This window comes from Mobula hypostoma, chromosome 7 (genome assembly GCF_963921235.1).
Source record: "Mobula hypostoma chromosome 7, sMobHyp1.1, whole genome shotgun sequence".
Classification (NCBI taxonomy): Eukaryota; Metazoa; Chordata; class Chondrichthyes; order Myliobatiformes; family Myliobatidae; genus Mobula; species Mobula hypostoma.
The window spans coordinates 74,519,937-74,547,191 of NC_086103.1; the positions used below are offsets into that span (position 1 = coordinate 74,519,937).

The 27,255-nt window shown below is 42.6% G+C and overlaps 1 protein-coding gene across 2 annotated transcripts in view; it reads right to left on the reverse strand.

Annotated features, from left to right (window-relative positions):
• LOC134349389 (semaphorin-4C-like) overlaps nt 1–27,255 on the reverse strand; it is an 82,017-nt gene that overhangs the window by 3,492 nt on the left and 51,270 nt on the right. The window contains exons 7-14 of one of the 2 annotated variants that reach the window (XM_063053613.1): nt 22,681–22,832; nt 20,737–20,918; nt 17,023–17,164; nt 13,460–13,679; nt 7,895–8,004; nt 6,671–6,834; nt 2,886–2,947; nt 1,890–1,948 (exon numbers count right to left, since the gene is read on the reverse strand). In XM_063053613.1, coding sequence (XP_062909683.1) covers nt 1,890–1,948; nt 2,886–2,947; nt 6,671–6,834; nt 7,895–8,004; nt 13,460–13,679; nt 17,023–17,164; nt 20,737–20,918; nt 22,681–22,832 — 1,091 coding nt within the window. The remainder of the gene's footprint in view (nt 1–1,889; nt 1,949–2,885; nt 2,948–6,670; nt 6,835–7,894; nt 8,005–13,459; nt 13,680–17,022; nt 17,165–20,736; nt 20,919–22,680; nt 22,833–27,255) is intronic. The other variant, XM_063053612.1, reaches the window with a different exon arrangement.

Below are 27,255 nucleotides of genomic sequence, written 5' to 3' on the forward strand. Positions count from 1 at the left end.
CAGTTGAGGGCAGTTTTGATGGTGGAGGAAGGGAAATCCCTCTTTTTGCAGAAGGAGGATATCTCCTTAGTTCTGGAATGAAAATCCTGATCCTGAGAGCAGATGCAGCGGAGACGGAGGATTTGAGAGAAGGGGGATGGCATTTTTACAAGTAACAGGTTGGGAAGAGATATAGTCTGGGTAGCTGTGAGAGACAGTGGGTTTATGAAAGACATCAGCAGATAAGCTGTCCCCAGAGATACAGACAGAGAGATTGAGACAAGGAAGGGAAGGGAAGTGTCGGAAGTGGACTGAGTAAATTTGAGGGCAGGGTGGAAGTTGGAGGCAAAGTTGATGAAATTGACAAGTTCAGCATGGGTGTAAATGCAGTACCAATGCTGCTGTTGATGTAATGTAACATTACTAAGAACACCATTCACTCTGAATTGCACAAAAACACTTTTGTCACATTTTAAACAATCCCAAATTACAAACTCCACCCCGTTAAAGTGAAGAGTTCAACGGTGGAAAGTAGAAGAGCTGCTCTCAAGCGTATTCTTCCAGTGCCAGAGTAATTACTGAAATAGTCAGAAACAAGGCTCTGCAGATAAAATCTAAACATTTGTTGCACTATACAACAATAGGGAACGGCTTTAAAAACTAGATTTAAAAAAAGTGGTTAGTAGCCTACTTCACTTCAAACATTTCCCAATCGGAACCAAATTTATTGCTATGGCTCTTAATCTGCATAAATGGTGTCAATGTCAATCTGCTGGATTTGGTCTGAACTGGAATTCAAAATTAAAAAGTGTTTGAAGTCTCGGATAAGCAGGATAATATTCAATTACCATTTAGTTTGTGTTGAAGGGGCAGGGGGTTTGCAGAACTTGGACAGGTTGGGAGAATGGGCAAAGAAGTGACAGACAGAATATTGTATATGGAAGTGTATGATCAAGCACTTTGGTAGGAGGAATAAAAGTGTAGACTACTTTCTAAACGGGGAGAAAATTCCAAAATCTGAGGTGCAAAGCGATTTGGGAATCCTTGTGCAGGATTCTTTAAAGGTTAACTTGCAGGTTGAGTCGGTGGTAAGGAAGGCAAATGCAATGTTAACATTCACTTCGTGAGGACTAGAATATAAGAACAAGGATGTGATGTTGAGGCATTATAAGGCATTGGTCAGACCGCATTTGGGAGTATTGTGAGCAGCTTTGGACCCCTAATCTAAAAGAAGTGCTGGCATTGGAGATGATCCAGAGGAAGCTCACAAGAATGATTCTGGGAATGAAATGGTGAACGTATGAGAGTTTTTGATGGCTCTGGGCCTGTATTCGCAGGAGTTTCGAAGAATGCAGTGGGGAGGGGGGTAGCGGATCCCATTGAAAACTATTAAATATTGAAAGGCCTAGACAGAGTGGGTGTTGAGAAAATGTTTCCTATAGTGTTTGAGTCTAGGACCAGAAGGCACAGCCTCAGAATGCAGGGACATCCATTTAGAATAGAGATGAGGAAGAATTTCTTTAGCTATAGGGTGGGGATCTCTGAATTTCATTGCCACAGTTGGCTGTGGAGGCCAAGTCGCTGAGTACATTTAATGCAGAGGTTGATAGGTTCAGGGCATCAAAGGCAAGGAGGTGGAGGATGAGGCTGAAAGGGATAATAAATCAGCCATGATGGAATGGCTGAGTGGTCTAGTTCTGCTCCTATGTATTATGGTCTTAATGCAAATTCCCATGGATCATAGCCATCCAGCTAGGTTGGAATTAGAACCAGGTTCTGAGGACAGATTTCTAAGTCACTACAAATCCATTCACTATCAGCATGACAGCTAATCCTTGTATATGTCTGGGACCATGATTTATCTCAGGTTTTGCTGGATAATATTCCTGCAGCCTCTGTACCACTATTACCTGTGCGTGGTGGGCACAATTCTGCAGCATTGCCTTTCTTAATGTCTTGTAAGAAGTCACTGCAAAGAACAAAAATATCCAGATTCAATCCATTATTATGGAGTCTATTTCAGTATCATAAGAAGCTTTTCAGTAGCCATACCACCTTACACATACTGAAGCAACACACATCAAAGTTGTTGGTGAACGCAGCAGGCCAGGCAGCATCTCTAGGAAGAGGTACAGTTGACGTTTCAGGCCAAGACCCTTCGTCAGGACTAACTGAAGGAAGAGTTAGTAAGAGATTCCTGTTGTTTACACATACTGATACTGCTTTCAGTGAATTCACTAAAAAGGCACGTCAGCAGTTCTATTTCATTAGTTTATGGAGATTTGGTATGTCACCAATGACTCTTATAAATTGCCATAGGTGGATAGTGGACAGCATTCTGACTAGTTACATCCCAGCCTGCTATTGAGGCTCCAGTGCACAGGATCAAACGAGGCTGCGGAAGGATTATAGACTCAGCCCGCTCCATTATGGGCACAACTCTCCCCTCCATCGAAGGGATTTTCAAGAGCCGGTGCCTCAAGAAGGTGGTATCTATCATTAGAGACCCTCACCATCTGGAACATGCTCTCTTCTTAGTTATTACTATCGGGGGAGGTACAGGAGCCTAATGACCCACACTTAATAATTTCAGAACAGATTCCCCCACCATCAGATTTCTGAACACTACCTTGTTTTCCACTGTTTTTGTAATTTATAGATGTTGAATGCTCTGCACTGTACTGCTGTCATAACAAGAAATTTCATGTCATGTCACTGATATTCTGATCCTGATTCTGAGTGATAATGACTGAAATTCTAAAGTACCAGAGGAGAGGGTGCAGAATTGTAGCCAAATCTCAGACTTGTGCAAACATGATACAAGTGTCTCCTCTGTCAATTACAAGGATCCAATCCTGTCAACATATCAGCGGCCGTTAACTCAGAGATTAAACAGAGCTTCTTACTGGTGCTGAATAATTGCATTATCAGAAATACAATCCTTGGAATGCGAGTCCCCAACGGTCCTCTGCAATAAGAGTAAAGTTATTAGCCTGGTATCCGTAAATAACCATATTAAAAATCTAGTGCCCGCAACGATGACAACAACATTACTGGACTGATGTGAAAGCACACCTACTTAAATAATGACCAACAATCCTTATTCCGTCTGAATCAAATAAATCATATCCGCAGTGGAGCCTCTTAAATGCCTTTTGAAATAGTTTGGCAAGACATGGGCAACTAGGGAAAAAAACGCATATGTACGAGGGGTGATTGATAAGTTCATGGCCTAGGGTAGAAGGAGTCAATTTTAGAAAACTTAGCACATTTATTTTTCAACATAGACCCCGCCAACATTTACACACTTAGTCCAGCGGTCGTGGAGCATATGGATCCCTTCTTTGTCGAAGTCGGTGTCTTGGAAGTGGTCCACAGCAGGAGTCATTGATAAGTTTGTGGTCTAAGGTAGAAGGAGATGAGTTATACAGCTCTCATCACATGCACGTGCAGTTCAACTCTTTGAGTAATTATGCAGAAAGTTTTAAGTTAATAACTCATCTCCTTCGACCTTAGGCCACAAACTTATCAATCACCCCTGTTGTGGACCACTTTCTGGAGGTCCAAAATGCCGACTTCTACAAAGAAGGGTTCCGTATGCTCCAAGACTGCTGGACTAAGTGTGTAAATGTAGGAGGGGACTACGTTGAAAAATAAATGTGCTAGGTTTTCTAAAATTGAGCCCTCCTACCATAGGCCACGAACTTATCAATCACCCCTCATATATGATTTTTGCATGACTATGTTTTTTTTGCTTGCTATTTTGAATGTGCTGTGTTTGTTTTGCACCTTGGCCCTGGAGGAAAACTATCTCATTCAGCTGTATTTATGTATGGTTGAATGATAATTAAGCTTCAAATTTGATTTGATTTGAATTGGCATTAGATGATGCTAAACCAGTAATACATATGTCCCATGAATAACAATATCATGGGCAGTTTCGACTTGCACATATGGAAAATAGATTTTTAAAAAGCTCAAGTTGGATGTATATTTTACAACAATAAATTATAAAAAGCACATGCATAGTAGTATTTCAGCCACTAGGTGTAGCAGTCAGTTCACCAAAGAAGCAACCCCAGCTGTCTTGCTCAACCATATATATTCTCCAATACCTGTCCAATAATTGTCCCCAGTGGTTGACTTTCCTTCATTACCCTTCGCACATTTTCTATGGTGTCATGAACATTGATGGTAATGGCCTGGATCTTCTGATATTTCAGCCGACATTTAATTAGGCAAGGCATAGAAAAATAGAGAGTCATAGAAAAGTATAGCACACAAACAGGTCTTTCAGCCCATCTAGTCTGTGCTAAACCATTTAAACTACCTAGTCCCAAAGACGCACACTGGGACCATAGCCCTACCATACATGTACCTATCCAAACTTCTCTTAAACATTGAAATTGAGTTCACATACACCATTTGTGCTGGTAGCTCGCTATATAATCTCACTGCCCTCTGAATGAAGTTTCCCCTCATGTTCCCCTCCAACATTTCATCTTTCATCCTTAACTCATGATCTCTGGTTGTAGTCCCACCCAACCTCAGTAAAAAAAAAAGTCTGCTTGCATTTATCCTCTCTATACCCCTTCATAATTTTGTATACATCTATCAAATCTCCCCTCAATCTTCTACGTTTTAAGGAATAAAGTCCTAACCTATTCAATGTTTCCTTATAGTTCAGGTCCTCCAGACCCAGCAACATCCTTGTAATTTTTGTCTGTACTTTCAACCATATTTACAGCTTTCCTGCAGGCAGCTGACCAAAACTGCACACAGTACTCAAATCACAGATGTCTTATGGAACTTCAGTATAACATCTCAAATTCTGTAAGCAGTACTTTGGTTTACAAAGGCCAATGTGCCAAAAGCTTTCTTTAAGACCCTATCTACTTATGACGCCACTTTAAATGAATTATGGTTCTATGGAACATATTGTCCGAACATGGGCAAATGTGATTAGTGTAAAAACCTGCCATGGATAGGGTGGGCTGACAAGATCGTGCTGTGCTGTATTGACTTCATAAGCACATGGGTTTCCTTCAGGTATTCTGGTTTTCTTCCACATCCCATATGTGTGAATGGGTAGGTTGTTTGCCCACTGGTAATTGCTCCTAGTATGTGGGTAATTGGTAGAATTATGTAAATCAGTGAAGGTGTGTGCTTGATGGTTGGTGTGAGTCGAAGGGGCCTGTTTCCAAGCTATATGATTGAATTAGTCTGCCAGCACTGATTAGTAATATCGTGCTTCTTAGTTTCTAAACTGCACTGTGTACTTTGTACAGAATGAGATGCCATTCTTTTTCGTGTAGGGACTTGGGTTTGACGTTTCTCTCAGAATGACTTTAATGTTCTTTCTTTCTTTCGTGGCTGTCTGGAGAAGACAAATTTCAGAGTTGGGTATGGATACCTGCTTTGATATTAAATGGACCTTTGAACCTGAATGTAAAACAAAGAAAGGAGCTCTTCTTCATTTCCACAGCTTCCTACCTCTCCCAAGCATTCCCTGCTCCAGTCACTGGCTCCTCTCAATAACCCCAAATATCTGCTGTTGTGAAACACTGCCGGGGGGCAATAGTGCAATGAGGGAAATTGAGCGAAATACTGTGAATGAGATCCTGCAATTAAGGCAGACAGGACCTCTACATGCCCATTCTTAACAGTTGGATTTCCATTGTGTCCCATCCCATATTGGAATAACTCAGGAAATCCCAGCAGGAACACAGGAGAAATCTCCCTTTCTGTACTTGACTTGTACTTGCCTACAGAAATCATGTTTAAGTATAACTGAGAACTATAAGGAAATTGCTTGAACTATTTAAAAATATAATTGCAGTGACTTGGAATGGAACAGGATAAGGGCAAGTACAATTGGCATCTGATGGCTTTAGCATTTAAGCTGGTAGCTAAAGCCAACTCTATCTTGTAAAGTTTCCAATGCAGAACATGAATTCAAAGACCAGCAACTTTTGAGGAGCAGTGAAATATCAGTCAATGAAAATCAAAAGCTGCAGATGCTGGAAATTTGAAATAAAAGCAGGAAGTGCAGGAAATACTCTGCAGGCAAAACTAAGTGTTTTTTTTCTCAGTGTCTGACCTGCAGAATTTTCCCAGAATTTTCTAGTTTTAATTAAATGGGACAATATTTTCAGTATTTAAGCACTTTAAACCTCCACCTTTTGGACACCTTCAAAAGGCGATGCCTCAAAAAGGTGGAATCCGTCATTAAGGACCTCTATCACCCTGGACTTGCTCTCTTCTCATTGCCACCATCAAGGAGGTGGTACAGGAGCCTGAAGACACACACTCAACATTTCTTCCCCTCCACCATCAGATTTCCGAATAGACAATGAACCCATGAAAACTACCCTCATATTTTTGTTCCTCTCCTTTTGCACCATTTATTTGTACTGCTGCCACAAAACAACAACCTTCATGACATATGCCAGTGATATTAAACCAGTTTCTGATTCTTCTAAGTTAAAGTTTTCACACCTGTTATCAATAGAAGTAGCCATTCCTAGACCAATTGTTCGACTCTACTAATCTCAGGTGTCTTTGGGTTGGCTAAATCAGTCTGGTATTAGATATGTGGGAATAACTGATAATAGAAAATGCACCCATTCTCCCATGTGGTTCAATTTTGTGCCATTAATTTTGCTTTAGAACCAGACAAACATGTACTTACTTGTTCAAAGAATGTTTCTTGTATAACTTGCAGCGAGATGCTGACTTACTCCAAACACAGTAGGGATCCCGGGCATAGATGCAGTCATAACAGGTCTTGTACTGTTCACAGTCTGCCTCTGCAACCTGAGTAACTTCACTGGGAGAACCAACATAAAGAAATCCCTGGGCAAGAGTAAAGAGAATGTTGATAACTAAAATAAAAACAGAAAATGCTAGATATAATCAGATCAGACTGATACCTATTTCAAAGATAATCTTTGCTGAACCACACCACAATCTCTCATCCGTTTATGGTGGGGCCTGCTGCTTTATTTCATTTGTGATCACTTTTCTCATGATGTGCGTGACCTTGGTGCAATTCTATGTGTTGAACTTGTTCACCCACTGAATGGCATCACACTGAACTTCGACGCCCTCATCCAATGGCCACTGCATAATATTTTCCATCCCTCTCTCCCTCCCTCTCAACCAGTTCATGACCACTGAGACTGACTGTAATTCTTGTTTTCAAATTTCATTTTTGGGACATGGGCATTATTGGGAAGGTGAGAATTTATTGTCCATCTCTATAATTAACTTTCAGTGAGGTTATGATGGTCCTTCCTGAAACATCTGGTGAAAGTGTATTCAGGGTACTGTTTAGTTGGAAGTTCTGGTTACAAAGAAGGAATGATAAAGGTCAGGATGGCTTATAAGTTGCAGGGAACCTGGACGTATGCAATGACAGAGGGTGTAGGAACTGCTGCCTCAGAGGAGATAAAGGAAAGCAAATATGAATAAAGAATTATCTCACCAACCATCAGTCTATTTGTAGAGATGGAACTTTTAGGAATTTCAATACTTCCTTGTAACTCATTATGTTTTGAGGATATTCCTGATTGAAGCCATATGGAATTACAACCAAAACTACAGATTTTTCAGCTGCTGACAGATGTTTCAGTCCAGGTTATTCTTTTGCCCATGTGTGTAGCTGATCTCTAAATATCTCACTTGCAATAAGTTGGCCATCCTTTCATCAGCAAGTCATGGACATTATAATGAGTACATTCTTATTCAAGTAAAGATAATCAGAGGCTGACTCTATCCTCACAGCAAGTCCAGGAGAGTGAGATGAGACAAAAAAAAAGCTGTTCTTATGCAAAAAAAAACTGGACATTGGATTGCCTTCCCACATCTTCAGAATCAGATGGATAAAATTAGAATCCTATGGTTATTTTCATACCTTATAGTAAAGGAGATTCTGAATGGGTTGAATATTTTTAAATAATTTCTTCTCCTCTATGATATAACTGCGAGAACCAACCAATACAGCTTTGTGCAAACGGCCATCATCTGTAGGAGATAGAGAGGCACAGTTTATGGAACCTGAAGAGTTGGTTCAGAAGAGTAAAGGACACTGCAACACCATTACTCAGCTTCACAGATCAGCCTTCGGTGATTCAACTAGGAAGGTGAGACCTTGCTACCCTTCTCTAGATAACCTCCAACTAGAATATGATGGTTCTTCCTGAAACACTGTCACCCATCAGCAAGCATTTTCATGGTGCTGTTAGGTTAGAAGTTCCAATAACAATAAAGGAATGGTAATGTTGGGATAGCTTATAACCTGTAAGGAACATGGAGGTGATACCTGTCATCCTTCTCCAAAGCCTGTTCTCCCTATTGAACTTCAATGGCATCGTGGGGATAAGATTATTGGCCTTCAACAGCCATAACCATGTTCCTTCATGAAATGAATGACACAGCATTGGATTCCTCTTGATGCCCGCTGACTTCTGTTTTACCAGAGTGATTGATATCAAAGGGAGTCACTTTCTCTTCTTTGGAGTTCACCTATGTGGTCCACATTTGGCCAAGCCCATTGTGGGATGTCGGACCAAGTACGCCCCAGTATAAGCCAAACTTAATGAGGTTACAAGTGAATAAGTGCTGCTTGACAGAACTGAATCTCTCTGTTACATTGATGTAACAAGACAGACGGGATTTGTCAAGTGTTTTGTGGATGGAACGCACCCGGGCAATTTTTCCAATTTATTGGGTAGATGTACTGGAACAGCTGTTCCTTAAGGTTATCATAGCCAATTGTGGTCGGAGCAAGCGCAGTAGAGGGGATAAGCTCCTCCCACTACCTATTAAATGCTCCCAGTGGCGTGTGTCTCAAATAGCCTTTAACAACCAAGACCAGCTCCTGGCCTTCACATGTGGCTTCGTTACTAAGCCCAGCAAAATGTTTCTACTGATGGGAGAAGTGGCAAAGACAGATCACTGGTGCCTTGCTCTGAACAGATGGGGCTCATCAACCATAGTTGGCAACTCATGTAGAAAAAAAACTCTGACCTCTAACTTCTGCTGCCCTGTTGCTATACCCACTCATGGGGGAAGCTTTGGGAGTAAACTCCAAAGAAAAATCAGAAGCTGGCATCCCTAAGGCAGTCCTACGTTGAGTTTAAAGGCCGACTAGCAATTCCTGTGATACTGTTGGTGCCAAATTGTATTGGTCTCTGCCGCTCCTTTGGATTCATCAGCTGCTTGGAGACGGGAAGCTGGATGCATGGGTAATAGTTTGCTGGAGAACAGGATGTTGTCGAGTGACACTGCCACAGCTGTACACAGTGTTCTCAGGGTTTAATGGTGAACAGTCAACTAACTGTCTGAAGTTTGGTTTCTGTAATAATATGGGATAATATGTAGAAGTAAAGATGGATCACTCACACATCACTCCTTTATGAAAATTGTTGCAAATGCTTCATTCTTGTTTGCAGATGAATCACTTTTAAGAATGGGGATGCTGTAGAAGCTTCCTCCTCCCTAGGGTTTAATTATCTGTTACCATTCACATCAAGATGATCAGGACTGTTGAGATTTGACCTGACCGGTTGCTGTCTTTGCTGTTCAACACTAACTCTGTGTTGTAGTTTGATCAAGTTGGCACAATTTTGAGGAACTTTGCTGCTATTCTTTTGAAGTCTTTCTACATTTCTCATTAAACTCAGTTTGGTCTCCTGACTTGATAGCAATGGTAGAGAAAGGAATATACTAGGCAATGAGGTTACAAACATATTACTGTATGCATTACCACTGCTGCCAACAGTTTGTGGTGCCTCACAGTGGCACAGTTAGTAGAGCTGCTTCCTCTCTGCTTCAGTGCCCTGGTTTCAATCCCGACCTCCAGCGCTGTCTGCGTGGAGCTTGCATGTTCTCCCTGTGACTACATGGGTTGTCTCTTGGTGCTCCAGTTTCCCCTCGCATCCCCAAGACCTCCCATAAGGCAAGCTAATTGGCCACTGCAAATTATACCTGCTATGTAGGAGAGTGGTAGGACCTGAGAATTCTAGCCATTTGGATTTAAAAATTCCAAAGTTTCACCACACTCTGAGTGAAGAAATTTATTTTTCCTGAATGGCCGACCCTGAATTCTGAATAGTGAGCCCCATTTCTAGATGAGTCAGCCAGAGAAAGTATTAACTCTGCATCTACTCTGTCAAACACTGTAAGACCCTCCTCAAACCCTGTCAAACCTTGGCGTCTGGCATCTTTCCCCTTTGTTTTCAGTCCTGAAAAACTAGGCCCAAAACGTTGACTGTTTATTTACTTCCATAGATGCTGCCTGACCTGCTGAGTTCCTCCAGCAATATGTGTGTGAAATCCCTTAAGAATTTGGTACATTTTCAATAAAATCATTTTCTTAGACTCTGGATAGAGTAAACCATTCTGCTTAATCTCTCCCCATTCCAGGAGCTAATTTGGTAATCTTCTGCTGCACTCCCTCCTTTGTAAGTATGCTTTTTTTCTTTAGTACGAGACCAATCAAGCACAGAGTAGTATCACCAGGGCTCCCTAGTAATTGAAGCAAGAGACCTCGACTCTTGTACTTAAATCCTCTTTCAAAAAGGCCCAATATACAATTTACATTTCTGATTGTTTGCATGTTAACTTACAGAGATTTATGTAAAAGGACAACCAGATCTCCTCTGACCATAAACACATTACAGTCTCTAAAAAACATCTTTTCTACTTTTAATTTTTTCCCTGCCTTTACAATGAGCTCACTTTGTTATTATACGTAACAATCAATTTGCCATGCTTGTTTCCTTCACTGAACTTACCTTGGTCCTCCTGACAACCCACACAGCCACCTAGCTTTGTATCATCATCAGATCTTGATGTTTTACACATAAGCACCTTGTCTTTGCTAAGACTAATAAGCTGAGGCCTAGCACCAATCCTGTAGCAGCTCAGTGGTGGTGAAATGATTTGTTCACACCTGTTCTGTTCTTTGCCTCATTTTCTATCTTGTTAGGACGATTTTGGAGTTGGGACATAAAGCAAATATTGTCTTCAGTGAGCAACCTTCAAATCTGAATGTGCATTGAAGATAAATGTAAAATGCGACTGAACAATGGGTAGACAACACTGATTGAAATCCGTTATTTGCGTGTATGTGTGTGTCTGTAGAATGGGTGCAAAGGAGAGTGGTGAGAATGGGGGGTGTAGTTCAACGGAAGCATTGTAAATACAGATTTGTTTGAACTGTCCTGAATTTGTCTTTGATCTCTACCATATAAAAAGTTGTGTAGGTCTGGCCCAAGCAGACCTTTCCTATCGAAAGGGTCTCAATATACAGATAATGCCCTACCGTCCTGCCGAAGGGTTTCGGCCCAAAACGTCGACTCTTTACTCTTTTCCATAGATGCTGCCTGGCCTGCTGAGTTCCTCCAGCATTTTGTGTGTGTTGCTCAATATGATGCCTGTTGCATCTTGTTTTGTCAAATAAAGAGGATGCTTCATGTTGACCAGTACTATTCTCCAGTGACTTCATTCATGCCACAACATACCTCATTCCCTTTATCCCAGAAATAGTCATCCTTTCTCTCCCAGGTCTTACACAGAGCCTAATGTTTTTATAACGTCACTGCTGACGCACGACTGTGTCACAGGATCCAGCTCAAACCGTGTCATCGAGTTTGCAGAGGACACTGCAGTGGCTGGCTTCATCAAGAACGATGACAAGACGGAGTATAGTGAGGAACTGGAGCGGCTGGTGATTGGTGTGAGAAAAACAACCTAAGCCTGAATGTGGCGAAGACCAAGGAAATCATTGTGGACTTTAGGAAGGTGCACACAAACCACCCCCTTCTGCTATATAATTTAGCTATCCAGCCAATCTTTATGGCTGATGACTTTTTTAAAAAAATGGTCCTGTTAAAATAAATTTTCTTGCCAGTGTAGAAGGAAACATTCCAATGCTGGGAATAAGGAATCCCATCCGCACTCCTGTACGGGTCAGACTGCTGGTGGATGACAGACAGGGACATTGTCAAGCTGTTGTCATTTCACACCACCGTCCTCTGGAAGATCATCCGTATCTTTTGGCCAAGAAAGATCTCCATCCACGTCCTACTCCTTTAGTGTCACCAACAAGACATGGCCACACCATCATGAGGAAACATTGGAGATGGATTGGGCACGAGAAGAGAGGAGAAGCCAACTCCGCCATCAGCACAGCACTTCACTGGACTGCCGAAGGGGGATGAAAATGCAGAGACCAGAGAACTTGGTGCTGTACTGTTGAGGCAGAAATGAAGACCTTGAACCTCAACTGGGGCACAATAGAGATGGCCATGGACAGACAGATGGAGGACCTTCATCGCTGCCCTAAACGCCAATTGAATATCAGGCAGTAAGTAAGTAAGTAAGTAATCAAGTGTTTTAACCAAATTGGGATATATGGGGTGTCCAGAGAGGGGCAGCACCTCTGGTGAAGGGACTTGTTGTGGGGCAGCTCACTCACCTTTGGTCCTTCGCTAGACACTCAGCTCTCAGTTGTGGCTCCAAGCAGCCACTTGATCACGACAGTGGCCACACCCAGGTACACTGCTTTGACAGGTGGACTAATCCATGTGAGGGCAGCCGAAGGCCTCATACCCTGGTGAGATAGGGACATGCTTGTCCTAACATGCAAAGTCAACTCTGGCAGACTTGGCAGATGAAATCTATAGTGAGATACAACAGCCAGGAAGGCAGTACTGCAACGCCCCATGGAGAGCAAAGTGTTAGAGGCACAGAAGACATCATGGTCATCCACTGCAACCAAGGAAGAGCCCAGTTTGTGATGCTTGTTCATACCACTGAACCTGGATTTCTGAGGTCAAGGGAGTGGATCTACCCCAGTGCAACGAATTTTCTACTTTAAAAAACTCTCCAGCACATGTTTCTTTTCCTGTCATTGTTGGACATAATGGACAACCACCATTTTACCAAATGAAGAAATGGTGGGAGAACAGTTGGGACCCGTTTCTGCACAGTGTTGGAGGTCTAATCATCCTCAGATGATTTCCTTTACTGGCCTTAAAGTTCATGTGGAATAATTCATTTATATAAAATGCTAGTGAAAATGACAGCATGAAATTCACTAAAGAATTTTGCAGAAGACGATCAAGTCAAGCCCTTGGTCACTTAGGTATAAATTTCCTTCAATAAAATAATTTAGTACAATGACAAATAATGCTACCACTGTCCTAGTCTGAGAAATAAGTTTGGTACTTGCCGTAACATCAGTTCCAAACCAAAGGATAATCAAAAGGTTCGGTGCAAGGTTATTTCACAAAAATAATCAAAAGGAGGCACAGTCAAGCCTATGCCTGCAGATTCCTAACACCACCTGCAATCTTCACTTTGTTAGGTTGTCAGGATGTCTTGAGATTCCAACTAATATCTGTTGTTTTCCCAGCTGCTTCTAGCACTACTCACTAAGAAAACTAATTCAAAAGGTAGCAGGTGCACTTACTTGTTCCGAGGAAGAGAACTTCATAAGTTCCATCCATTGAGCTCACTTGCACTGCGACAATTTTGGAATACTGTGCATTTCTGGTTATCATCCTTGGCTGACCATTCATTGGGTAGACAGCTTGCTGCATGAGAGGGTGACTTCGGCTGAAACTCAGTACGTCGTCAGGTAAATGTAGTGAACTCTCAATCGAATGGTTCCTATGCCAGTTAGTGATACACTGTGAAGGCAAGAGAGAATAATAAAAAGCTTAGATTTTCACTGTTACATCCTGCTCTTTCTCCAACAAAGCTTAGACAGTGTTAGCTTTCAAATTGGCAATTGTATGCTGGAGAAAAAGACGTTTAAAGGTTTGTGTATATCAATATGTCATTTACGTGCATGTAAGTGTATACAGTATTTGCCCGTCATGTGCAGATGTTCATGTACACACTCCAAATGCTCAGTTATGCTTGTACTCAAATGTTCTGTGTTACACTAGTGGATAAATGAACATGCACAGAGATACTAGTTCATGATTCTTTAATTCTTTATTGACTGTGTTTCTACTATGTTACTCTGTTTGCCCTTTTATGGGCATTATCATTTTGATAATATGAAGTACATGCCTACATATGAAGTTTGCTCTCCTCTGAGGAAAATTAAAAGATAGAAGTCAGTAAATGATAGATCCATTTGTTAGAATGGGCAGTGCTAACCTGAGAAAATGGAACTGATTAATGAGACTGAAATGGTGCTTTAAGTTTAGGGTCATATTTAATGAACTAAATTGCATTTTATTAGAATAATTAAGCAGGCAAGCAAGAAAGACTTGCAAGACAAAAGATCAAATATTGAACTGAGCACCATGTACACTTTTCTGCTTTTCTTCAGAATTAGTACCATGGATTTCTTGCAGCACCGTGGTTAATGGTTCATAGTAATTTTAGCAGTGCAGCACAGGGTTCAAGTCTCACTTTAGCTTTTCAGTGTCTGAAGTGGGATTTGAACCCACTGCCTTTTGACTCAAAAGTGCGACAACTACTGATCAGACACTGTTGACACTTTAATGATGTATGCTACTTTAGCTGGAGGAATGATAGTCACTATATTTTAATGACTCCAGCTCCTGGCCTATACAAAATATAAACAGAATGCATATCAGATAACAGGTATAGGGGCACGAATCTGTTCCCTACCTGTATTGTATTCTGTGTTGCACGTTTATTATGGTATCTACTCACATGAACGGGGGGGTGGTAAAAGCAAAGTGACATATATAAAAAGCCACATATTCGTGCTTTGCTTTTTGCAGTTTGTAGTAGCTGGGGTCTAACGGATGTTGTGTCTTTTGCTGACCACTCAATAATGCTCAATTATGCTTAACTTACTGTTAAGTTTCACCGCTTCAAGATTGTATGTCTGCTAATTGCTAATAAAGGATTGACTACATATCCTCAACTTTTGGATCAATCATTATTGGAATGAAGACATGTCATGAGGGTGTAACAAATCCGCAAGGTCACTGTCAGCGGCAATTGTTTTGGTTTGGCCACTACAACAACCTTTTTAACCCATTATGTAACCTGCTAAGACAATGGCTAAGCAATCAAAAACAGAAAATAGAAATAAAGGTTATTGTATTTGAATTGGAAGGTACTGTGTTCATTTTTTTTTAGATACTCAGGTAACAAAGTAAAGAATGTCAAATCCAAGATGGCAATGATACAACATAAAGTAGAATATAAAATGCGAGTGAGACACACTGATGGATTAAACAAATAAACTAAATTATTGCAGATGAATTTCAATGTAGGTCAGTATGAGATCAGCCATTCTGGTCTTAAAAGGATAGATCTGAGCACATTTTAATTGCTCATAATGAGGGACAAGGGAGGCCCCAACAGATTAAAAAGTCAATATACACTGAAATGTTGTGGTCCAAAAAACTATAATCAGAATGCTCGTGAGACATTAACCTTCATAATTAAATGCTGGAGTAGGAGTAAATGAAGTTTTGCTGCAGTTCTGGACACCACATTGTACACTGATTAAGAAAAAAGCACAGCATAAAACTTTACAAGTTAAATCTCAAAGAAACATAAATTGGACATATTCCTGCAATAGAAAAGGGAACATGGGATGAGAGAATCTAGGCTTTATTGTTTTTAAAGGAACTGATGGGATCTAAGAGAAGAACGTTTTCAGTTGGTGGAAGAATCCATTACAAGCGGTTATCTCACTGAGACATTCTATAGAGAAAATGAGGAGCATTACAGCATCAAGTTGTGTAAGAGTGTACTCTCTTCCAACCAAAACAGGAGATGCTAACTGAACTTACAAGGTTGTGAAAGCGGCTGGAACTAAGGCAATGGATAGATCCTGAATACAGATCTCACTGAACGACAGAACAGATTTGAACGGTAAATGGTTTACTTCTGTTCCTAATAGTGGATATGCACCCGTGACAAAATCTGTTTGCTTGTGCTATTGCCTTTTCAGTCAGTGCATACAAACACTCCGTGGCAATTTATTAGATACACCTGCTTGTTAATGCAAATATCTAATCAACTAATCACGTGGCAGCAACAAAATGCATAAAAGCATGCAGACATGGTCAAGAGGTTCAGTTGTTGTTCAGACCAAACATCAGAATGGGAAAGAAATGGGATCTTAGTTTCAGACCGTGGAATGATTGCTGGTGTCAGACACAGTGATTTGAGTACCTCCGAAGGATCTTCACACACAACAATCTCTAGAGTTTACAGAGCATAGTGCAAAAAAACAGAAATCATCCAGTGAGCTTCAGCTCAGTGGGCAAAAAAGCCTTGTTAATGAGAGCTCAGAGGAGAATGGTCAGACCAGTTCAAGCCGACAAAAAGGTGATAGTAACTCACATAACCATGCTTTACAACAGTGGTGTGCGGAAGAGCATCTCTGAACCCACAACGCACTGAACAGCAGCAGAAGACCACACTGGATTCCACTCCTATCACTAATAAAGAGGCCACTAAGTGTATAAAGAATTGTGCTGGTGCTTTTAATAAACATATTGACAATAATGTACAAGATGACGAGAGGCATTGATCATGTGGATAGTCAGAGGCTTTTTCCCAGGGCTGAAATAGCTAGCATGAGAGGGCATATTTTTAAGGTGCTTGGAAGTAGGTACAGAGGAGAGGTCAGGGGTAAGTTTTTTACACAGAGAGTGGTGAGTGCGTGGAATGGGCTGCCGGCGGCGGTGGTGGAGGCAGAAACGATAGGGTCTTTTAAGAGGCTCCTGGATGGATACATGGATCTTAGAAAAATAGAGGGCTATGGGTAAACCTAGGTAGTTCTAAGGTAAGGACATGTTTGGCACAGCTTTCTGGGCCAAAGGGCCTGTATTGTGCTGTAGGTTTTCTACGTTTCTATAATAAAAGCTAAAAATTAATGTCTCATAAATTTACTCAAATCTGCTCTATACTTCCAACCCTACTGCACTTCCATCTTTTGATCAACTGGGGTTGATCACCAGCTGTGCCACTGCAACAGCTATCCAATCTGAACAGTTCATTCTTATTTACTTAATACATGTCCCTTACCGAGCCGGGTCTTGGAAATGGAACTTGACCTTTATACTGAACAAAAGCAGAACAGTCAGTTTTGTATTCTAGATATGGTCCATCCAGGGCTGCATGGATACTTTTGATGTCATACATACAAACTGCAGACAGAGAATCGCTCCTAAAGTTGAAACAGCAAACAAAAAAATACATCAGCAAAGTTAGAATTTTGAGAGGGATTAGTTTTATTTGTCACGTGTACATCAAAACGTACAGTGAACTGCATTGTCTGCAGGGAGGACAGTAAATCCAGCCAGGGAGGATTTTTCTGAGCAACCCGCACGTGCCGCCATGCTTCTGATGCCAACAGAGCAAGCCCACAACTCACTAATTGTACGTCTTTAGAATGTGGGAGGAAACCAGAGCACCCGGAGAAAACCCACGATGAAGGAGGCAACACTGTGTGGGCTGAAGTTACCGTGTTAAAATTGCCATTTCTCCATCTCCTAGCCCAGCTATTTCATTTGCCATGCACCTACCACTGTCATTGTGTTTTCGACATATACACACTGAGGTACATCAGCAGATCAGTAGGTGGCTGTTCGGCCCATCTAGTTCATGCCAAACCATTTAAACTGCCTACTGACGTCGACCTGCACTGGGACCATGGCTTTCCGTATCCCTACCATACAAGTACCTATCCAAACATCTCTTAAACATTGCCATCAAGCTCGCATGCACCACATACACCAGAGTTCATTCCACACTCTCACGACCCTCTGAGAGAAGAGGTTTCCCTCATGTTTCCCTTTCACCCTTCACCCATGACTTCTAGTTGTAGTCCCACCCAACCTCAGTGGAAAAAGCCTGCTTGCACTTATCCTATCTATACCGCTCATAATCTTGTATACCTCTCTCAAAACTCCCCCTCAGTCTTCTACATACCAAAAAATACAGTCCTAACCTATTCAATCTTTCCAGATAACTCAGGTCCTCCAGCCCAGGCAATATCCTTGTAAACTTTCTCTGCACTCTTTCAACCTTATTTACATCTTTCCTGTAGGTAGGTGACCAAAACTGCATGCAATACTCCAAATTAGGCCTCACCAACGTCATGTACAACTTCAACATAACATCCCATCTCCTGTACTCAATATTTTGATTTATGATGGCCAATGTATCAAAAGCTTTCTCTACAACCCTATCAACCCCTTGGGGCTAATTCCAATGAATTATGGACCTGTATTGCCAGAGGAGCTGTGTATGTATCGTAAGAAGTGGTCAGCCTAAAGACTACAATCATCTCTTTGGTCTTGTCCATCCTGAGGCTCAAGTTGTTGCACTCCCCACCTTTTTACCAGCCATTCTACTTCCTCTCTGAACGTCATCTCAAGCTTGGCTGTGGACTACCCAAACAAAATACATATTTCTATATGCAGATCTTTCTCCATTCCTATGCTTACACCTCTCCTGGAGCTAATACCTGAAGTTTTGATGTAATCCTCCAAAGTCCTTCTCCAGAGCTAATGAGAATGGGGCAGAAGAGAGCTGCATGTAAACTAAATGCCAGAGTTCAACAACAAGGCTCAGGACACTGTTTTACCAGTGGTCTATTTACTCCCAATGGCTTACAATGTGCAGATGGTCTAGCCTACTCCACCTACTGCAGCCTTACCCCACTACAACCATCTCCTGGTGTTTTCCAGTTAACCAAGAAGCAATAGTAGAGGAATAAGACAAAAGAAAAACAAAGACACTTCTCTAATTAAGTCTCTCATGTCAGATAGTGGCACCACAGGGTTAGTGCAGAGGCAGGATATACAAACAGGGAATTGCCGAGTTGCCTGTAGATGGAGCAGAAGAAATGGACAGTGCTGTTCCTGAGAGGGCACAGGCACACAGGCATAAACACTTCTGCTCCAGATGTTTCATCCACTTAAAACAGTGCAGAGACAAAAGCTGATGAAATCTTTTGAAGCATTTGTTGGCTTGCCAGAAAACTTGTTTGTAATGTAAAGGAACCTAGCTTTGGGCTAGGTAAGTGAAATACTCCCCTAGTTTGTGTTTGAGCTCACGATGGCGGTTTTCACTCATCATCCCCATTTTCTATTTGTGCCATTCCCCCACTCCCCACCTATCATCCCCCAGGTTCCAACTATCACCTACCAGCCCACTACACCGTCCTACTCAGCTCCTAATACTGGCTGTCCTCCCTCTACACTCTCTGTCCTGACCCAAAACATCAGCCATCCATTCACCTCCACAGCTGCTGCCTGTCCTGCTGAGTCCCTCTAGCAGCTTGCATTTTGTTTTGCTCCAGATTTCAAAACTGCAGTGTCTTGTATCTCCACTAACTAGCTGGAATCACAGTGTATGGTCTCAGCTAACATGGAGAGCGTGCTGTACATTCTCCAGCTGGCACAATGTGCATGCAAGCAATGGCACCCTCTACCAGGGGTGAGAAGAGCTTGCTTGAGGAGGGAGGGGGTGGTGATGGTGGGGAGGCTAACAAAGACCTAGACCTCATCATGCTTGTAGCAACAATTCTGGGAGTTGCCACTTAGCAGACATGTTAAGATTTTAATCTTTCCCAGCCAAGTAGTTGGTGCTGCCATGCTGCAAGAACACTTTGCCTGGAGAAAATTCTCACATCATACTTGTCCCGGCTCTATTATCATTTTCCCTGAAGATAAGGTTTGCTGCTGAGGTGTTTTATGGAAAGGTGGAGGCACTAAATCTCAGTTCAAATATTTACTTCACAACTATTTCTGAAAACCAGAGGAGTGCACTTCAGGTTGCTGACAAGCTTTTTTTTCAGTGTTTTGGTATTCTTAACCCAAGATCACAAGGATCATATAAAATCCTCTAGCTGAAGACTGGAAGCAGATAGTGACTTCTGCTCCCTAAGGTGCCTTTGCAGTTCCCAGCATTCACTTTAGCCCTATTTCTGAAACTTTAACTGCTGCTCTTTCCACAGATAATCCCGACCTGCAGTGTATTTCTAGCTTTTTTTTTCCGGAATGTGTTATCATCATGGCCCATGAGGACCAGTCTCAAAATGTTCTGCATTTGCCAGTGATGCCAGCAGAGGGAGAGAATCTGCTGAACTCTGAGGTTCAGTTGGATCTCAAAGGAGAGTGGTGGGTGTGTGGAATGCACTGCCAGCAAAGATGGTAGAGACGGATACAATAGGGTTTTTTAAGAGACTCCTAGATAGGTACATGGAGCTCAGAAAAATAGAGGGCTTTGTGACAGAGAAATTCTAGGCAGCTTCTAGAATCCATGGTCAGCAAAACATGGTGGGCCGAAGGGCCCGTAATGTGCTGTAGATTTTCTATGTTTCTATGTTCTAAAGGGTTTGTAGGAGCCAGGTATCTATTTTCTGTCTATTTGTTTTGTTTTTGTGTTGTGCGTTTTTTAATAGGTTACGGTAATTTACCACGTGGGTTGGGGTGTGGTAGAAGTAAATGAGTATTGCCACATACAGTGTAAATTCCCTCACTCAGTCTCTTGGCGGATTTGGTTTGCTTTCTCAAGCAGCCACTACAGGGTTTGTCAAGTACTGTACACAGCTGTCATTACTCGGGTAGGAAGGCGGCAAGGGGCAGGTCAAACATTCACACCCCTTTTCATCCTTGTGATTTAAGGCTTCCGTCTTGATAAAGCTGCTTATCTTTGTTACTTCATGTTCCTGTCCAGGACACCACACAACAAGAAGGGAACCCAGAGTGTTGCAAACACTTTTAAACTTACCACTGTGAGCTGAATACTGCATAAAACACAGTACTGGTCCAGTTCCCAATGTCGCGTTGCAACATAAAGACATCCTGAATCACGTCGAAGTAAAGCTTGCTGGAAGGATCACGGCATACAAGTGAAGTCTTCTGGAAGCTTGTCCACCGCCTCTGTAGATTCTTGAGCCCACCAATGTCACCCTGCAGACAAAGGTCAATAGAGATTCTGAGAAATAAACTGGCACAGTGAGTGTTCACTTTAACAGTTGCATTGATTATCTGTGTATAGCACAGTAACATATCATGGTTGTATTAATGGTGGTGTGCAGATGTGTCAGGTATGATTTAATCATGGCTGATTTGTGACCCATCTGTCTGCTTTAGATATACTGTCAGTTTGAAACATTCTCTGTGCTTATCCTGCAGTCTACAATACTTTCTATGTGTGGCACTCGCTGTGTTTACCTGGCAGTCAGCAATACTGCCAAGGTGTCGCACTCCCTGTGTTTACCTGGTGACACTCGCTGTGTTTACCTGGCAGTTTGCGATTGTGCCTGCATGGAGCACACTCTGTGTTTGCCCTGCAGTCTCATCTCTCCACTTTACTGATGTCCATTTTCACTTAACGAAAACACGTCAGGGCTGTAGCAGCTCAGCTTCACCCTTGGCACCGACTCTCTCTGTTCTTCAAAAGCGAATTTGTGAAGCTGGAACTGAGACCATTTCCTCTATCCAACCCAACCTCACCTACAGGCAAAGCCACATCCCAGGGAAGGAAGCCAAACTACCCCATCAGCACACCATTCCATATATGGCCCACATATTCAAATATTGCTACAGGTTTCTGACTAAACTGGGAATGCCTTATGGAGATATTTTCCTAATGAGAAGGTGTACAGGAGCAAGATATATCAGCTAGTTGAGTGGTGTCACAGCAGCAACCTTGCACTCAAAGTCAATAAGATCAAAGTACTGATTGTGTACTTCAGAAAGGGTAAGATGAGGGAACTCACACCAGTTCACATAGAAAGATTAGAAATGGGAAGTGTAAGCAATTTCAAGTTTCTAGGTGTCAACATCTCTGAGAATCTAAACTGGGCCGAACACTTTGATCCAGTTACAAAGAAGGCATTAGGAGTTTGAGAAGATTTGGTATGTCATCAAAGACACTTCCAAATTTCTATAAATGTACTGTGGAGAGCATTCTAACTAGCTGCATCACTATCTGGTATTGAGGGGTTGGGGGGGGGCACTACACAGGATCAAAATAAGCTGCAGAAAGTTGTAAACTCAGTAAGCTCCATCATGGGCACCAGCCTCCCCAGCACCAGGACACCTTTAAGGAGCGATGCTTCAAAAAGGTGGCATCCATCATGAAGGACCCCATCACCCAGGACATGCCCTCTTCTCATTACTACCATCAGGATGGACGTAGAGGAGCCTGAAGGTACATACACAATGATTCAGGAACAGCTTTTTCCTCTCTGCCATTAGATTTTTGAATGGACATTGAACCAATGAACACCCAATCTCGACTTTTTTTTTCTCTTTTTGCACCATCTATTTAACATTTTAAAAATATTACATATAATATACTTACTGTAATTTACAGCTTTATTAATTATTGCAAGGTACTGCTGCATAACAACAAATTCCATGATATATGCCAGTGATGTTAAACCTGTGTCTGATTCTGATTTCTTTCATGGTGCTGCTAATTTAAAGGAGAACGGGTTTATCTTCATAATATGTTTATCATGTCACACTTCCAAAAGAAATCTTATGATTGTCTCAAATATAATGAGCTGACAAAAAAATACAAGAAAATTAAGTTGCATCTAATTGATTACCACACCTTTAATTACGCATCTTTTACTTGCGAGGGAGTCACTGAGTGAATTTGAGAACAAAGTCCCAATAGAAAGGTACTGTTGAGAATTGTTCCCAGCAGCTGATTGATTACCTTGCAAATCTTGACAACTCTGGAGACTCGCAGTTTAGTGTAGTAGTTAAACTCCTTGCTGACCTCGCTGAAGAAAAAATATAGTTTGTCATCATCGCCCACATCACTTCCTAAACTCTCCTTCACCAGAGCTGAGCCAATGAAAGTTGGTTCTGCAGGAGTTGGGGAAAGGCATCTCAGTTTCCATTGTTCATGGTGCACAATATGGATACACATCAAAGTAGCAGTAAAATAGGAGGTGTGTAACCATAAGCCCTCTCAAGTAGAAGCATGTATTTTATTAATGTCTGAGAGCTTTTTATCTACAAAGACAAAGGAATAGTAGGGGTGACAAAAACTTGTAAAATAAAAGCAGGTTTTTTACAAGTGCCACAAAACTGCATAAGCATTTCAGTTCAACCAGCAACTCTTGATCAATCGCACACTTCTCTCTCAGACTACTGATGCACCCCACAGCCACACATAGTTTTGTAATGTCAGTGCATCCCCAGCACAATGGGTCCATCTGGAGCCATACATGGGCCAGACTAGACAAGGATAGCAGATATCCTCCACTGAATGATGAACAAGATTAGCTTTTATGACAATCCAGTAGTTTTTCTTGCTGATCTAATTCATGTCCAGATGAGGGGTGTCAGTCGAAAGCATTGACAAATCCTTCACTCCCGCAGATGCTGCCTCACCCACAAGTTCCTCCAGCAGATAGTCTGTTGCTCCAGATTTCAGCATCTGTTGTTCTTTATCAACCCCTCCCTCGTCGAGCTCGTGAACGGTCCTCTTGGATGATAAAATAGACTCCTGACCTCACAATCTACCTCTTTATGATCAGTCACCTTGTTGTTTACTTGCACAGCATGTATCTTCTATACGCAAACAACTGCATTGGCGCTGCTTCCTGCACGCATGCAGAACTCGTTGACTTTATTAACTTTGCCTCCAACTTTCACCCTGCCCTCAAGTTTACCTGGTCCATTTCCGACACCTCCCTCCCCTTTCTAGATCTTTCTGTCTCTGTCTCTGGAGACAGCTTATCCACTGATGTCTACTATAAGCCTACTGACTCTCACAGCTATCTGGACTATTCCTCTTCTCACCCTGTCTCTTGCAAAAACGCCATCCCCTTCTCGCAATTCCTCCGTCTCCGCCGCATCTGCTCTCAGGATGAGGCTTTTCATTCTAGGACGAGGGAGATGTCTTCATTTTTTAAAGAAAGGGGCTTCCCTTCCTCCACTATCAACTCTGCTCTTAAACGCATCTCCCCCATTTCACGTACATCTGCTCTCACTCCATCCTCCCACCACCCCACTAGGAATAGGGTTCCCCTGGTCCTCACCTACCACCCCACCAGCCTCCGGGTCCAACATATTATTCTCCGTAACTTCCGCCACCTCCAACGGGATCCCACCACTAAGCACATCTTTCCCTCCCCCCCCCCTCTGCATTCCGCAGGGATCGCTCCCTACACAACTCCCTTGTTCATTCGTCCCCCTCATCCCTCCCCACTGATCTCCCTCCTGGCACTTATCCGTGTAAGCGGAACAAGTGCTACACATGCCCTTACACTTCCTCCCTTACCACCATTCAGGGCCCCAAACAGTCCTTCCAGGTGAGGCATCACTTCACCTGTGAGTCGACTGGGGTGATATACTGCGTCCGGTGCTCCCGATGTGGCCTTTTATATATTGGCGAGACCCGACGCAGACTGGGAGACCGCTTTGCTGAACATCTAGGCTCTGTCCGCCAGAGAAAGCAGGATCTCCCAGTGGCCACACATTTTAATTCCACATCCCATTCCCATTCTGACATGTCTATCCACGGCCTCCTCTACTGTAAAGATGAAGCCACACTCAGGTTGGAGGAACAACACCTTATATTCCGTCTGGGTAGCCTCCAACCTGATGGCATGAACATTGACTTCTCTAACTTCCGCTAAGGCCCCACCTCCCCCTCGTACCCCATCTGTTACTCATTTTTATGCACACATTCTTTCTCTCACTCTCCTTTTTCTCCCTCTGTCCCTCTGAATATACCTCTTGCCCATCCTCTGGGTCACCCCCCCCTTGTCTTTCTTCCCGGACCTCCTGTCCCATGATCCTCTCGTATCCCCTTTTGCCTATCACCTGTCCAGCTCTCGGCTCCATCCCTCCCCCTCCTGTCTTCTCCTATCATTTTGCATCTCCCCCTCCCCCTCCAGCTTTCAAATCCCTTACTCACTCTTCCTTCAGTTAGTCCTGACGAAGGGTCTCAGCCTGAAACGTCAACTGCGCCTCTTCCTATAGATGCTGCTTGACCTGCTGCGTTCACCAGCAACTTTGATGTATGTTGCATGTATCTTGTATACTTTATTCTGCATTGTTATTGTTTTACTCTGTTCTACCGCAATGCATTGTGTAATGACTTAAACTGTACCAACAGTATGCGGACAAGCTTTTCACCATATCGTGGTACATATGACAATAATAAAGCAGTTCCAATTCCCAGCCCAGGTTCAAATTACTACACAAATTTAAGTTCCACAGCTGCTCCATTGCCTCTTGAATTCAGATCTCTAGACTGTTAGTCCAGATCGCTAGGCTAGTCCAGTAATTTAACCATTTTGCTATCAATGTACACTGACTTTACATGAGATTTTTCACTACCAAAAAAAATCACTGATTGGTATGTAAATTGCCTCACTTTGCTGATTCTGGTGAGGTCAAAGCAGGTGTGATGCATGTGACAAAAGAACCAGTTATCAGAAGATTGATGCCGATAAAGAGGACAATGGGGGAACATGCAAGGTGCTAATAAGAGAGAGACGAGAGAGATTACTGAAAGGAGACACGGTTCCGAGTATTGTCAGAGACTGGTAGTTTTGAACCCTGAAATGTTTGAAGTTTGATGGACAGGCGATACCCCAGCAGGGGGATAAAAAGGGACAGTTTCACTAAGGCAACAGACACACGACACCATGAGGTAAAGAGACCCTGGAAGTGGTGTGCCCCTACAAGTTGCTGGGAGTTTTGGAGGTCTGGTTGCAGGACCAGCCATAGACGCACAGGGTGGAAAGATACGGTTGGGCGGGAACCTGGTGTGTGTGTCCGCCCTTGCCTGGGTGCCGGGTTCACCGCAGAAGAACGATTGTATCTGGAACGGATGGGTCACAGTCGCTGACCTCAGAAGACATTACAAAGGGCTCGCCCGAAAGCTAACTGCGAGGAATATTGAAGGTCTGTGTGGAATCCATTTTGAATATTCATTCGCTTTCGCTCTGTCTCTTCTCCCCGCCCAACGGCACAACAGTGATTACTGTGAACTGAACTGAACTCAATTGAACTGAACTTTGCGTCACTTGAAACTGGTCATTTACTCCTAGACTGCGATAGATCTCGATTGATCCCATTATCCTAGTTCTGTGTACATGTGTGTTTTATCATTGCTAAACTGTTGCATTTATATCCTTTTGATTAGAGTACTGTGTTGCTTATTTCTTTAATAAAACTTTCTTAGTTCCAGTAATCCAGACTCCAACTAAGTGGTCCATTTCTGCTGATTTGGCAACCCAGTTACGGGGTACGTAACAAGCAATACTAGTCGTACAGGATTGGTGGAAATACTGTAGAGTGAGTGAAGGAGCTGAACATGATTACATGGGAATGCAAAGAAAACGTTCCGCAGACAAGATCCCCCAGAGCACAGCGACAGTGATGATGTTACAGTAAACTCTGACAATGCAGTAGACTCAGGACTTTGGTGATGCAAGTCTGGCAGATTTTCCAGACTATTATAATGAATGCTATTCAAACCGTATTTAATTATTTTCTTAATGGCTTTATCATAAACATTTGCTACTACTACTACGTCGACTTAGGCCTTGGTGGTCAGGCCAGGGCCTTGCCTTGCTGCTGGTACCACGTAGCCCAGCACTACCTGTCTTGGGTCCGGCTGTCAGCGACTCAACGGGCACACCCCCTGGTGCACTTCGGTTAACCAGGGAGGAGGGTGTGTAGGCACCCAGCAGGACTAAGAACAAGACTTGTCAAAGGGCGGATGAACTCTTTGTGAGTCAACGGTCTGTGTGAGGAGTGGCACGCCACACAGTCTTCCGTTTCACGCCTTGTAAGGCAAAAGGCAATAAATATTTGCAGTGAAGTGTAACTTACAGGGGAATGCAGAAGTAAAGCCCTAGTGGGTCTTGGGTTGGGCATGGGGGGTTGTGGTAAAGGTTTGGATTCTGGGGTGTTGAAATCTGAGAGTTTGAGGGAAACCTTACTTCATGAGGTAGGTGCCAAACCATTGGGTTATCGAACAAGTCAGAGAGCAAATCAATGCAGATTTCCTGCACTTGTAAGGCAGTGCTTCTGGGGTGTAGTTATAGCAGGCAATTATTTTCATAATGAAAGAAATCTAAACACAAGTAAATTCTTACCACATGGGCGGCATGTTAGCATAGTGGTTAGCACAATGCTTTACAGAATAGGCAGCCCAGGTTCAATTCCCGCCCCTGCCTGTAAGGAGTCTGTACGTTCTCCCTGTTACCACATGGGTTTGCTCCCACAGTCCAAAGACGTACCAGTTGGTGGGTTAATTGGTCGT